At 58.0% G+C, this 14,025-nt stretch overlaps 4 protein-coding genes across 4 annotated transcripts; 3 read left to right on the top strand and 1 right to left on the bottom strand.

Annotated features, from left to right (window-relative positions):
* Nucleotides 1-118: 118 nt before the first annotated feature.
* PUNSTDRAFT_60218 (CRAL/TRIO domain-containing protein) lies at nt 119-1,062 on the bottom strand (the record flags this gene model as incomplete). The annotated part of the gene is made up of 3 exons (XM_007380136.1): nt 119-407; nt 470-804; nt 889-1,062. Coding segments are annotated over 3 exons (798 nt in total), but the record flags the coding sequence as incomplete, so codon positions are not given.
* A 2,031-nt stretch (nt 1,063-3,093) lies between these two features.
* Nucleotides 3,094-8,830, top strand: PUNSTDRAFT_97433 (uncharacterized protein). Its single transcript, XM_007380137.1, has 17 exons — nt 3,094-3,240; nt 3,307-3,497; nt 3,636-3,865; nt 3,975-4,038; nt 4,105-4,125; nt 4,188-4,280; nt 4,356-4,474; nt 4,535-5,030; nt 5,095-5,415; nt 5,483-5,615; nt 5,679-5,779; nt 5,834-5,935; nt 6,024-6,416; nt 6,478-6,537; nt 6,590-7,624; nt 7,687-8,706; nt 8,765-8,830. The coding sequence occupies exons 1-15, from the start codon at nt 3,225-3,227 to the stop codon at nt 6,752-6,754; spliced, it is 2,505 nt and encodes an 834-aa protein (XP_007380199.1). The 5' UTR covers nt 3,094-3,224; the 3' UTR covers nt 6,755-7,624; nt 7,687-8,706; nt 8,765-8,830.
* Nucleotides 8,831-8,949: 119 nt separating this feature from the next.
* On the top strand, nt 8,950-10,392 carry PUNSTDRAFT_97434 (uncharacterized protein; the record flags this gene model as incomplete). The annotated part of the gene is made up of 5 exons (XM_007380138.1): nt 8,950-9,195; nt 9,253-9,348; nt 9,404-9,502; nt 9,556-9,969; nt 10,026-10,392. 5 exons carry the CDS (start codon nt 8,950-8,952, stop codon nt 10,152-10,154), a joined length of 984 nt encoding a protein of 327 aa, XP_007380200.1. The 3' UTR covers nt 10,155-10,392.
* Nucleotides 10,393-11,779: 1,387 nt separating this feature from the next.
* On the top strand, nt 11,780-12,971 carry PUNSTDRAFT_35156 (uncharacterized protein; the record flags this gene model as incomplete). The annotated part of the gene is made up of 7 exons (XM_007380139.1): nt 11,780-11,848; nt 11,902-12,062; nt 12,137-12,216; nt 12,270-12,322; nt 12,379-12,419; nt 12,468-12,758; nt 12,818-12,971. Coding segments are annotated over 7 exons (849 nt in total), but the record flags the coding sequence as incomplete, so codon positions are not given.
* Between the last annotated feature and the right edge of the window lie 1,054 nt (nt 12,972-14,025).

Consider the following 14,025-nt stretch of genomic DNA (forward strand, 5'->3'; position numbering starts at 1 on the left):
CCTGGAGCGCATGCGCGTCACCATTCGGCTGCGCCTGTGCATCGTCGTTCGCCTCCTTCGCCTTCTCGATCACGAGCTCCTTCCCCTCCACATCCGCCGGCCGCTCGTCCATCCCCAGCGCGATGCTCGCCCTCTCCCCCTTCAACCACTTCTCGCGCCTCTCCTTCCGTCCCGCCATCCACGGCCCGGCGCTGCTGAACGCGCAGCCGCCGCAGTCGTCGCACGTGCAGTTGCCGCCGAGGGAGGCGGGGAGGTTGTCGGCGTCGACGACGGCGAGCAGCTCGCGCTGGTAGTCCGAGCCGAGCACGTCGATCTTGTCCACCGTCTCCTTCGCGAGCCAGGGCTTCATGACGGCCCACATGGCGGTGAAGGAGGAGGGCGCGTTGATGATCTTGACTTGGCCCATACTGCGCGTGATGAGGAGGTAATCGTCTGATAAGGAAGGAACGGAGGGCGGGGCGGTTCTTACGTTTCGGGGTAGTAGTCCTGCGATATCTGGAACGATTTCTGGGCGAGGTCGCGTATTTGCCAGAATTGGCCGATGCTGAAGCCCTTCAAGTCGACGATGACGAGGACGGTGCCGATCTGGCGCTGCGCGAGGTTGGAGCACGCGGGAAGGATCTCGCGCGTGAGCGATTCGCAGTTGACGTAGAGCGAGTCGAGGAGGCGGTCGGGCGAGACGGCCTTGTAGAGCTCCGAGACGTTCACGCCGCCGAACCGATGCACGTTCACGGGCCGGCCTTTCTTGTCGACTTTGTGGAACCAGAGCGGCCAGTGTTTGAACACGTCTGCGCGTTCGGGGTACTGTTTGTTGCCCGTGATAAAGGGCAAAGGAAAACGGGGTCGGGATCGTGGTTCGCGGGAGCGGCAGTAAGGGTGCGGACGTACGTCGAAGGGGTCCATGCGGCGGTAGAGGTCGTCGATGCCCTTGCCGCCCACGGTTTGACGCCATTCGCGGCAGTTCTTGAGCATGGCTTTGGCTTTGGGGATGTTATATTGCCGCGCGCGCAGAAATCGACTATCTCGTCGGTCGGCGAAATCATGCAACCAAAAAAAAAACATCGTTGGAGAAACACGCACGTCAACACGAAGTCGTCGTTCATCTCGCTCTCCTCGGGTATGACGCCGTCGCGGATGCACTCTTCGCGAAACTGCTTCAACACCTCCGCCTCTTGCTCGGGCGATTTGGGCGCCATCGTATCTCGTATCTCGTATCTCGGGTCGTGTAAGTGCGTGCAGAGGTGAACGTGCGCGACGAGCGGGGAAGAGACTGGGTAGTGCTGCTAGCTGTCGGGGCGACCGGGGGCAGCGGTTGGTTATACGGCGCCCAGAATGATGTCAGCACCGCAGTGGCTGTGCTCATATCGGCGGCTTTCTCCAAGTGCCGCCTGGACGCGTCAGGGCTCGACTTCGAGGAGGGGTGGAATCTTGAAGACGGGATAGACGAGATCGTGCGGTGGTAGGGTACATAGGTTGCCCAAAGTGTGTGGTGTTGTATATGGGAGAATGTAGCTGCGCAGCTGAGGTCATTTTTCACTCGTGGCATCCCTGCACTCCCACCCGAGGAGTGTTCTCCCGCGAGGTATCACCCTCCCATTCACGCCGCTTTAGTGTCCTCAGGCGGAGAAATTTGTACAAGTGCTGCTGGAGAATACACAGCACATCGCAGTTATATCGAGCCGAATCACGTATCTACATAGGTAGCGGGGCCAATGCTCGTGCATGCATTCGTGAGTTCAATAGATACATCCGCATCGCTCCTCGCGCCATAGCCAGCGTCGGGTTCTTGCAAGCAGTCCTCAGTCGATTCGAAGCCGTCGCGCTCTTTAACCTCTCCAGAGTCCAATGCCATTGCCAGTCTGCAAAGCTCACCAGACCGCGTCGTCCCGATATGGAAAAGATGTTCCTTGCTTCTTACATAAGTGGCGGTGTCGCTGCCCTTTTCGGGAGTTTGTCGTCAAAAGTTTAATTTCGTCCGGGCCCCTGGCGCAGACAAGACGGCGAGGAAGACGATGGCATGGCTCATCGCGAGCGCCCCATCGACGGCGAATGAGAGCGGCACTCGGCACTCGGCGTTTGTCGTTCCAGTTGATCAGCGTGAACGAAGAGTGGGGGAGGTAGCAATCACCGGGAGTTTCGGCGGTCCCCCTTTACATACATAGATGGGTCATGTCTCACCCACACCACGTTATTTGACGTCGTCGTCCAGCTCGCATATGGCAGCCTGAGTGCTCGTAGCGTAAATGGGCCTGGCCGATGGCGTACGTGTCGAGAAAGGTTCAGTGGATCATCTCCGTGGATCCGAGGGGGGCGACTTCCGTTAACGTTGGGCATCGTCATAGTGCTAGATACGCGTCCGAGTGCGACGACGAAGGCTACGGGCTCCGATGTAAGACCGAGTTGCCCGCCGCTTGTATACAGCCGAGTGTGTTGTAGCGTGCGTACGAGTAACGCGTATTTCGATTCGTCTGATAATCCCAGGGCGTGCTGTTGGCTGCGCCAGCAGGGCCATCTGCATGATGCCGTGAGTATGCAACTTAACATGACGGCGGCGGATCATCCGACGAGGCACGCAGAAGGAGTAAGAGCATCGAGCGCATCTGGCAAGCCCGAGAGGCCCATCCTAGCGCGACGGTGGGGAGGCTTCGACCTCAGGCCACAGAGGCAAGCCACCCTCAGTTGCAACCTACGTAGATCACGGCGATCGCCACGGCGCCATCGGAAGGCATGTGGGCCGATATACTTAGCCCGCCGCGCGTCACACCGAGTATCCTCCACTTCAGCTATCGTACGCATAGGGCCGAGCACACCAGGACGCCAGAGTAGATTTCGTGAAGAGGTCGAGGTTCGGAGGAGCGATACTGAACACCGAAAGAAGTCCGTCACCCAAGGGACCGGCGGAAGATCTCGATCGGAGATCTGACCGCGGCCGTTGCGCCCCCGGAGACCCAAGGCGCGGGGGCCATGGCACGTGACGGCAGTGGCCTGCGTGGGTCTCTGGCGAGCGTCTGAAAGAAACGCCTCCGAGTCCGACGCCGGTGTTCCCTCCTGGCCTGTCACTGCGGTCAAAACGGGGCGTAGCAACTCTTCCAGCCCCCTCCCACCCGCCTCTCTCTCCCGCCGTCCCCGCCCCCGCCTGCCCGCCATCCCGCCTCCCCCGACGACGACCCGCGCGCACATCTCAGTTCTCTCGTCGACTTGAACGATCATCTGCGACCGCCGCCATGGATCGGCTCTGCAGTACGTCGCCCCACGCAGCGCTCATCGTATCCCCGCACGCGGCGACGACTGACGCGGCCTTTCCAGATGAGATCTTGCAGCTCGTCTTCTTCGAGCTCGACGACCCGACGCCGCTCATCGCCTGCTCGCGGCGCTACCTCACCTTTTCGCAAGACCCCTGGATCCGAGCGTCCTACTTCCTCTCGCGCTACGGACGCATCCAGGCCTTCTATTACGCCTTCAGCCGCGGGAGGATCCTCACCCCGGCCGTGATTGATGTGCGTCTCCCGCTCTTTCTCTTCCCATCCTCGCCCTCCCCCCCTCCTTTGCGGCGCATATAGCCACACCGCCTCACGCCACACACCCCTGAACATTCCACGCCCGGAAAGCTCATGCACGCCGTCGTCTTCATTTAGGTTATGCTCTCGAGCGGCGCGCTCCTGTCTCGGTACATGATCCAGCTCGCCACGCACCACTATTACCGCACCGCCGTGTCCTTCATCAAGTCCAATTGGGTCCGCACCATGCCCTTCCCGCACTGGGCGCACCTCAACGTCGTCGCCGCCCGTCTATACGGCGACATCCCCGTCCAGAAGCCTCACGAGCACGACGGCAATATCTTTATCAACTTCATCAAAGAGAGCCGGTGCGTGGCACTTCCCCCCTCTTCCCCCTGTTTTTGTCCCTGTATCCCCTCTTCTTTCCCATGGCCTTACTCCCCGGATCTCACGTGAGGACTCATGCGCATGTCATAGGTTCACACCCGAATCGAGGAGCGTGGCGGCGGAAGATATTAGGGATATCTTGGAGAAGTACAAGGTTCGTTGGCTGCTCGTCCATCTTTACTTGGCATTCGAGTTAACGGCGGCGAAACCCCTTTCGCAGTTCATCCCCTTTGCGCATAAGGTACCGCAAACTGGTATTGATGTCGGACCGTCGACCTGTTTGGCTAACCCGGTTCGTGACAGGACCCGCTCATGTCGCAGTTCCCTCTCGCGCTCTCGATCGAGCCGAACCTTCTGCCCTTAGCACGGGCCAACGGGTTCCGGCTGGATAGCAAGGTACGTTCGTGTTCACCTCATTGCGATCGTAGGTGAACTCATGATGGGCCGGAAAAAAAACGAAAAAATCAACAGTATCGCGATTTCGTATTCCGCAAGATGTTCGAGAAGCGGGTCGAGACGCCGCAGTCCAGCGGCAACTTTGCAGATGATATAGCTGGCCACGTCCGTGACCTGTGCAAGCTCGATCCGTGGTGAGCTTTCAACGCCAATACTACCTCATATATGCGCTCACGTGTAGCGACGGCCGATAGCATGTTTTTGAGCCGCACCGTGGCTGCCGAGGTCTGCATGGAGGCGCCGGTGAACGAGCACGCGTATAAGGCGCTCAAACAGCTCGACAAGTCGGGCGATCTCCGCTTCGAGCTCTCCGGCCTCGTCGAAGACCTGCTCAAGCTCTTCCTGAACACGCGATCGATCACCTCGCCCGTGATCCACACCGTGATCCGCGCGCTCTACGCCGACTTCCCTTCGACGGACCCGACCGTGCGCCAGGTGATACTCCTCACCGTCTTCCTATCGGACACGTACACCATGAACGTCGGCACGGCCAACTTCAAGTTCAAGCTCGAGCAGCTCGGGCTGCTCCCGATCACGCGGAAGGACATCGTCGACGTGCTGTGCAGCCCGTTCGTGGAGAAGTACACCGCCATCGTTCAGTTCGGCAAGCAGCTGCTTGATTGGAAGAAGGAAGACATGGACGAGCTTGTGGAGGAGGTCGCGATCAGGTGCCTCGAGATAGGGAGCAAGGCGAGTCCTCCAGGTGGCAAGCTGAGAACGCGATCGCTGATATTTTTATATCATCGCTGCACAGGGTAAGATGCTCAAGAGGCTCGTAGACCAGTATCCGTTCCTCTCCACTGCACTTGCGTCGGCCGCCGTCGAGCGGTATCAACTGTCTGTCGAAGAGCTCCCATCGACCGACGATTTGGCTGCGTGCCGCGCATATCGCGCCCCCCTTTGCCGCGATTACATCGCCCCACGGATGTTTGGGGGCGAGGGCGCGCCGCCGTCGACCTCGGAAGAGACCCTGCGCGCCGCGGCGAGCATACTCGAGGTCGATAACCTCGCCACGGCGTACCTCGATGGCGGGAACGAGCCGGAGCCGGAGGACGCGGCCGGGGAGGATGATCTGGTGCGTCTGCCAACGTTGTTTTCGCTGTTTCGGTCGGATGTTGACGAGGGGCTTGTGCGCGTGATAGGGTACGATCAGCCAGGACACGCTGTCGGTGATGATACGCGCCGACGAGGCCCAGCCCCAACGGTCGCGCCGACGGCGGTACTTCTGGGAGTACAGCTTTGGGGATATACACAACAAGCTGCGGTACCCTCCAGGTATGTCCTTCCTCGCATGCATGTATGCCCGGACAAGTAATCAATATATGCGCTCCTGTTCAGACGCTACCCAAGTTGGCAAATGGGTCACGCAGCAGTACCACATGCGAAGTGCGGTTGTCGCGACCTTTTTAACGCATGCGATCGTCAATAATAACGTGACGGTAAGCGCGCTGCTTCCTTCTACGGGTTCGAGCGTTGGCTGACGGTATGCACAGTTGTTGCAGCACTACATCGGCACATCGACCACGCCTGGGCTCAACGCGCTCCCCGTCACCCTCAAGCACTTCAAGGTCCTCGCCCGACTGGGGCGGCAAGTAGTACGTAGCCCGTGCCTTTCTTGTTTTGTTCTTTCTCTACTTTTTTTCTACTCTCTGCGCCGTGACGCTTACACCCGCGTCTGCGCAGAATCCGCTACTGTTCGTGCAAATCGAGCGCGGCGCCGAGTTCTTTTTCTCCGAGGAGGACTACCTCCGCGCGGAGGACGGCGGGGGCTCGTCGTCCCGGGAACAAACCACGGTCAAGGCCGAGTCGGGCACGGAGGCGGCCGCAGCGGCCAGCGGCAGCCCGGTCTCCTCCCCCCGTCGTAGCAGTGCGCGCAAGCGCCCGCGCCGGTCCGCGGCAGCGTCGATCAAGTCGTACGCCGAGCCGGGGTCGGACGACGAGACGCTGGACGGTTTCGAGGTGGACGATTTCGTGGACCTGCGGACGACGCTGGCGAAGAAGAGCAGGAAGATGGAGGATCACTTGCAGAAGTGGGTCAAGCACTTGACGCTCCTGCAAAAGGAGGAGCAGAAGAAGGTGAGGGCGTCCGAGTGATTTGCAGGGGGTTAGTGACGCATGCTGACGGTGTTTTTTTTAGTACAACGAGAAACGAAAACGGCTGGAGAAGGAGGCGGGATTCAAGCCCCGCATGCAGAAGGCGAGTCGCGCTGGCTGATTTGACGGAGCTGCCGGATCTGACTGTCACGCAGAACGAGTTTATGAGGACGCTGGCGCTCTGCCTTCGAGATCTGCGCAAGATCGAGCAAGCGAAGCGACAGACCCTGCACGGCCCCGACGCCGAACACCAGAATTACAGTGACGGCGAGGACGACGAGTATAAGGTGCGGGGCAGGAAGCGCAAGACTCGAGCGTGAACTCCGGGCCCTCCCTCCCCGTCGTCTCTGCACAATGCTCGAACACTCGTGGTCCTTTGCGCTATATTTGCACTTTCGTTTTGCCTTCGTTCGATCGCGCACGTATCTTTGTATACGAAAACCCACGTCATTTGTGACCGCTGACCACTCACGCCCCTGCACGGACACTACTTACGATATCAACACGCCCGTGCTAGCCTGCATAGCGGCGTCCTACGCTTACCATCGACGGCGCTGCAGCCTAGCGTGTAATAATTCTCACAGTGTACTGGACCGGTAGAAAAACTATCTCCTAATAGAATCCATGCGCGCTCTGGCCGCGATGATCGCCTGTCGTACCTCGTTTTGCTCCATCGTCGCCAATACGTCCTCCCCGATGTCTTGCCTGACCGCGTCCATGACCTGCTTGACCTCCCTCCAGTCGCGCGCGACGTCCATGCCGAGGACGTCCGCCGTGACGTGTCCTGTGAACGTCTGCTTGAGCCTGGCCCGGCGTTCGTTATCGCGCACGACGGCGTAGTAAGCCTCGCGCCGTCCAAAGCGGTCGAGGGCTTCCTCCACGACGGCTTGCGCATCCGGCAGGGGCGGGCGGCCAACCCATGCGCCGCTGTCCCGAAGTTGCTTCGCCCACTCCTGGAAGGCGTAGAACATCGCGCGCTCGCGCTTCACCTTTTGCCGGTGGGCGGGGTCCGGCACGCGCCGCGGGTCGAAGAAGCGGGAGGAGGCGATCCAGGCGAACACGTCCCGCTGCGTCGCGAAGCCGGCGCGCCAGCGGTCGAGGGAGAGACCGAAGAAGGGGAGTATGGCGTCGAAGGACGTCGAGAGCGGGAAGGAGCGCGGGTGCGTGGCAGGCGCTTCGGCGTTGCTTGCCTGAGACCACGGGTTAGTTAGTCACGCGCATTGTCACGAAAGGGAGAAAGGAGGACACGAACCTTGAGACCGGACGTGCCCATGGCGAGGCCGACGGTGCGCGCGATGATGCCGAGGATCATACCCAGATCGCCGTAGGAATGGAAGAAGAGGATGCGCCGGAACTCGTCTTCGTCCGCGCAGACGTGGACGTCGACCTGGCAGAACGCGTCGCGCTCGGCGGTCCAGTCGGCGCGCAGGGCGTAGTTGGAGGTCCGGTTCTCTGGCATGGGGAGGTAATGTGCGGCGCCGAGCAGGTCGCGCACGTCTTCCGGGGTCGGGGGCGTGGAGGCATTGATGGGGCCAGCGACGAGGAAGTCGACGTCGCCGTGATCAGGTTTCTCGGGGGCTTCGGCTGGTGTCCCGACGAGCTTGTAGATGCGCGCGAGACGGGGCCGGAGGGAGGCGAGAAGGGCTTGGTAGTGCACCGGGAGTATTCTGGGGAATAGCAATTCAGGATGACTCTGGGAGAAGGCTTTGCCACCCATAACTGTGGATCAGGGAAGTGACGCGGTCGGTGGTAACCGCTGGTGAGGGATTTGAAAGGGTTGAAGTATGCGAGCCAACAGGCATAGCTCTCGAGTCATTGCTGCTAAAGCACAGCGAAGAGTCGATATCGCGGCAAAGGAAGTGGGCAAAGGCACGTCGTATTGGCCAGGAAGGCGGGTGCCCACAGCCCCTTGTAGTGCAAGCACAGGTTTGGTTACAGCAACGTCGAACGCGAGTCATGGCCTTCCGGCCAACGTGTGTATGCGTGCTCCGGAGGACGATAGATCTCCCGTCCTGGACAGCAGAAAGCCTAGCGAGGAACTGTGGAACGCCCGCTCTTGTCCCACTGCTGCATCTCCTGCGATACCCAGCAGTCGGTGACGCCCGGGTCCTCGTACGTTTCGAGCTGCCGTCGCCCGCGACGCATGAGGTGCTCGATGGTGTTTACATCTCGGGGTGTCACCGACTTTGCGTTCTGGTGGAAGGTGTAGCGCACGAACAGGTTGAACCTCGGGCGGGATGACGGCGGCTTGGTCCTGACCATTCGAAGGGCTCTGTATGGTTGGCTATGAAAATGTGCGAGATATACATGGCAGTCAGTTCGTTGCATACCTTCTGTATAGGGATAGCACCTCCTTTTGTAAGCCTGAGAGCCTCGGCGACATGGCCAGTAACCCGCAGGATGAAGGACGAGGAGTTTGCTCGAGCGCGTCCGTGACGTCGAAGTGCCGCGCCGACGGTGCCGAGCAATTGCGTACAACCGACCTCATCCAAGCCTTGTTCTCGCCATTCATACTATGCTGGAACGCCCGGCCGCGCGGACTATCGCTCCGCGCAGCAGACGCGCAACGGCTGCAAGCAAAATAATTGAACGTGCCCGGGGCGTGCACTCGAACATTGGCGCTGTCCCCAAAGGCGGGATCGACGATCCTGCGTCCTACTGCGAGGAGTATGTGCGCAAACATGACTATGAGGGGTATCTCACCTCGCCGTTTTACCCCGGCGAGGCGCAAAAAGGTTTCCTTGCCCTCAAAGCGTTCTCTGTGCGTCTCCATAAGCCGTCGATTGGGGCGGTATTTTGATTTTCTGCGTATATGCAGGTAGAATTAGCCAACGTCCAAGAGGCCGTGTCCAACCCGATGATAGGCAAGATGCGGATGCAGTTCTGGCGCGATGCGGTCAAGAACCTCACGGAGGTCTGCCTTCGTCGTTCTCTTTGCATCAAATGTTCCTTGACCTGACGGATATCAGGGCAGACCACCCCAACATCCGATCGCACTCGCGTTGCATGACGCCTCTCGACGCGCCAACCTCGCGCCGTACCACCTCAAGCGGATAATTGACGCTCGGGTACGCAGGCTTCTTGTAGCTCATAACAGCACCAGGCTTACCGCACCGCGCAGGATAGCGAACTTGACAATCCGACCCACCTTACGCTCGACTCTCTCACCTCTCACGCGGAAGCGACCTCCTCCACGCTCTTCTACCTCCTCCTCTCCCTCCTTCGGCTCTCCTCGAACGACGACCTCGCGCACGCCGCGTCCCACCTTGGCGCCGCGCAGACCATCGCCGTCCTCCTCCGCGCACTGCCTTACCACGCCTCGAAGAAGCACGCCGTCATCCCGGCAGAGATTACCGCGCGTCACGGCGTAAGCCAGGAGGACGTGTTCCGCCGCGGGCCTGCCGCGAAGGGTTTGGAAGACGCGGTGTTCGAGTTTGCAACCGCGGCGAACGACCACCTGCTTGCGGCGCGGGATATGTTTGGACGCGCGGACGCACAGGCGAGGAAGGAGGCGATGCCACTATTCCTTGGCGGCGTGAGTTTCGCTCTCGAGCTCAGCCCGGATAAGCAGGCTAACGCATACATGCGCAGGTCCCTATCGCCTCGTACCTTTCGCGGCTGGAAGCCGTGAACTTCAATCCCTTCGACCCCTCGCTGCAGCGGCGACATTGGAAGCTACCTTGGAACGTGTGGCGTGGCTACTTCAAGAAGGCGTTTTGACGCGCGTCTGCCAGACGACGTGCATTATCCTCCTGCATGCTGCACAGTTTCTGGAACAATATATAGAACGGGGTTCGCGCCGTATTGCAACGTGCGCCGTCGAAATTATGAGGGTTGCCCCACCCTCGATCCGCTCCGCGCGAAATACGAGAACTTTGCGAACACCTTGAGGCTCTTCGCTAACATGAGCCAGCATGTAAAATTCACTTGCGATCAGATCAGACCCTTCGAATGCAGCACAACGCCCTACTTGTAAATGTAGTGGACCGATGGATGGCGCTTCGCATCGTCCTAACCCATATGCATACGGCCACGACCTTCAGAGTCCAGCGGAGATATCGGCACAAAGTCTCTCATGTGAGTTCATATGCAGCTTCTGAAGGCGCTGAAGCTGCATCCTTGGAATGGATGCACCAGCAGAATCCCACTCGGTACCTCACTCAAGGTGGTCGCATGCACAGCCAAATTTGGTCCACTGCCCCTCTTCAACTGCGGTTAAGGCAAGGCCTTCTCCGTCAGCGTTGCTGCACAGGCGCAGCAATATCAACCTACCTATCTGCCCTGGCTGCGTCCGTACACAGTGTGTCCAGTACCGCGAGGGAAGCGCATGGGTTTGGGCCAAGGCGCGTATGTAATACACCATGACCACCGCGACCGTGCATCAACTCACATGTCCCACCCATCACACGTATCCTGACTTCTACGCCACCATTCGAGTGGCGCATTCAGGCACCACCCGGATTGCTTTGGTCTTCGAATTCAATCATAGAACCCATGCCGAAACCCCTCAAGCTGTCGGAAGCTGCCCATGTTGAAGTCCCAGGGACCAGCACGAGGCGCGCATGGGTGAACCATGCACATAGGCCGTATTATGTGGGGAAGGCGATGCGCCCAAATGAGGCCATGAATAGGTTGCATTGATATGGATCTCACGTAGACGCCCAGGAAGGGCGCAGGTTCTGCTATCTCTGGCCTATAAGCACGGGCATATTCATGTACCACGAACAAGAACAGGCAAGCGATACAAGCAACTTCCGGTTATGAACTGCCCCTCTATGTATCGCTTCCATACCATTGAACTCCGGAAACGACCATGGTGTGGACATTGTGCGGCGGCAACATGGGATCGACAACTATATAATCACGCGTCGAGCCTCGGATTTGAGGACTAGAGCAACATGGGCGTAGCAATATCCCTGGTGAAGCAACTCTATTATCTCATTGGAGATCTCCTCGGACACTACTCAGGAGGCCAGAATGTCTCGGGCAACGTTCAACTCGGTGTCGGCGGGGTGCAGCACAGCATAGATACAAGCCTCACCGATGGCGATGGAGGCAGGGGCGAAGCTCATATCCAGACAGGGGAAAATCGAGATGATGTGATTGGACATCTGAAAAATGACCATGGCGCAGGCGGGGACGCTGCAGGCCGAGGCCAGAACGACGTGACCAGAGGCCAGAGCGATGTTCCCAACCGCCAGCACGATACGGGCCGGGATTCAAACAGCGCCGATGCGGAAGACAGGAGTCCACCGGGTCCACCGGGTCTACTGGAACCATCACCACCGGATTTCATGGGTTTCATGGGTCCAGCGGGTCCAGCGGGAACGTGTCAATGTTCGCATCCAGGTGTTCAGACACGCAGAAATCTTGTGGTCTGCCTCGATGGCACAGCCAACCAATTCGGAGAAAAGGTGAGCGCAAAACTAGCGTCTCGTCGTCATGAACATTAATTATATGGTTCTAGAGTTCCAATATTGTTGAACTTTACAGCAGACTGGTCAAAGATGATTCCCAGCTTGCTTACTACAGTAGTGGAATCGGCACGTACGTCAAGGAAGACCGAAAATCCACGTTCCGGCACTGGAAGCAAGCAGTTGACAGCGCCGTGGACCAGGCGATTGCCACGTATGGTTATGCTCGGTTCACATTGCTCCTTTATGTTACTGACAACACCCGTATATTTCGCCTTTTTACTGCAGGAGCTTTGAAGAAATCGTGCATCATGCATATCGATGGTTAAGTGATAATTACCAGCGCGGTGACAAGATCTTTCTGTTCGGTGAGCACCAGAAGATCGTTGCCAAATCAACCTTGTACGACTCTCGAGTGCAGGGTTTTCGCGAGGGGCGTATCAAGCCCGCGTCATCGCTGGGATGATTGAAAAAGTGAGATATCCTCTTCCTGGCAATTGCAGAATGCAGAATAACGTATACCTTCGTAGGTCGGCTTGCTGCAGAAGGGAAATATCGATCAGATAAACTTGTGAGTCAACATTCGGATTTTTCAAGCCTGATAATTCAGGGTATGCAGTGCGTACAGTCTATACGTCAAATCCACCCAGAGTGGAGGACGAGACCGCGAAGAACGTGAACGAGGGCCGGTACCGGATCAAGATGAGGTCTCCACGCATGAGAGACTCGGGACGGAATCACGTCAGAAAATCGACAAGCAAAATCCGTTCATGACGAATCCAAAGAACGGGAAGAGTTCGGCGAAATCAAATGGATCAGCAAGGCAACAGGACCATGCATCCTCGCCCGCTGACCTCTTCAAAGACACGTTTTCCGTGTCCGGTGCCAGGGTTCACTTTGTCGGCGCCTGGTACGTCATGGCAGGACACGATTTGAGCATATGACGCATAGTAACCACCGGACTTGCAGGGATACAGTGTCGTCCGTGGGCTGGATCCGAGGACCGAGTCTGCCAGAGACCACTACAGGCATGTCGCATGTCTGCGTCTTTCGTCACGCTCTGGCTCTGGATGAACTTCGAGTGAAGTTCTTGCCGGAGTTTGCAAATGGGGGGAAAGGACCATTGGATGGCCAGAACAATATCAAGGAAGTTTGGTTCGCTGGCTCTCATTCAGACATGTAAGCCTATTTGACAACGAATCATTGTAAAGTGCGTGCTGACAAGGAACAACAGTGGTGGCGGAAATCTCCCGAATGCAAACCTTGAGAACTACGGACCGGCACTCCGGTGGATGACATACGAAGCTACGCTGTCTGGTCTTCGCATAGTTCTTCGCATACCATTCCACAACGGGCTTTCAAGTTCGGAGAGCTTGCCACCAACCCGGCCTATGAATCGACGATGGAAGATACTTGAATATCTTCCTATCACCCGTCTTTCGTATACCGAAAATGTGAACCCTGAGAACACTAAGCGATGGTGAGCCGCACAGCATCCTCGCTCCAATATGTCAAATGACGTCCGCCTAGGCCTCCTCACTGCTCATCGCCTCGTACGGTGATGAGTGGTCAACTAATCCATGCATCTGTCTTCTGCGACCCACAAAAATATCGTCCTCGAGCCCAATTTACAGATAACACCCTGTGGGATATGGGTGCGATCCAGCGAGGTGGGCGGATGGAGGAAGATCCTTATCTCAAAGCAGAAGGAATCGTCCGCAAATGTTTGCTTAATGCGGCGTCCGCAGCACATCGCAAGGAACTCGTGGAAATGACTGCACCAGGTAACTTGCGTTCTATAGTAATTCCTGTTAGGAACCAACGCCCCCCCCAGGAGGTATCTGTAACCGGTCCTTTGCCGAAGTGCCTCGCGCAGCAGAAGCACTTTTCCGCGTGCTTGAGGCCATACAAGAGGAGAAGAATGCCGCAGATATCGTAAATCGGACAAACGATTCTGCAATACGACAGGGAAGCGATGCCACAGGACTCGTACAGCGGACGATCAGGGCGTGTTTACGGGTTCTCAGCCTATTTCACACATTTCCCCAGACTGAGGAGCCACAGATAAGATTGGAGCTGGACAAACGCCTGGCTGTTGCTACAGTGGACGATCACGAAACAATCTTAGATATCGTGCCGATCCGCAATGTTTTCGGAATTGGTGAGTCTATTCTGGT

This window comes from Punctularia strigosozonata, assembly GCF_000264995.1.
Source record: "Punctularia strigosozonata HHB-11173 SS5 unplaced genomic scaffold PUNSTscaffold_2, whole genome shotgun sequence".
NCBI classification, from domain to species: domain Eukaryota; kingdom Fungi; phylum Basidiomycota; class Agaricomycetes; order Corticiales; family Punctulariaceae; genus Punctularia; species Punctularia strigosozonata.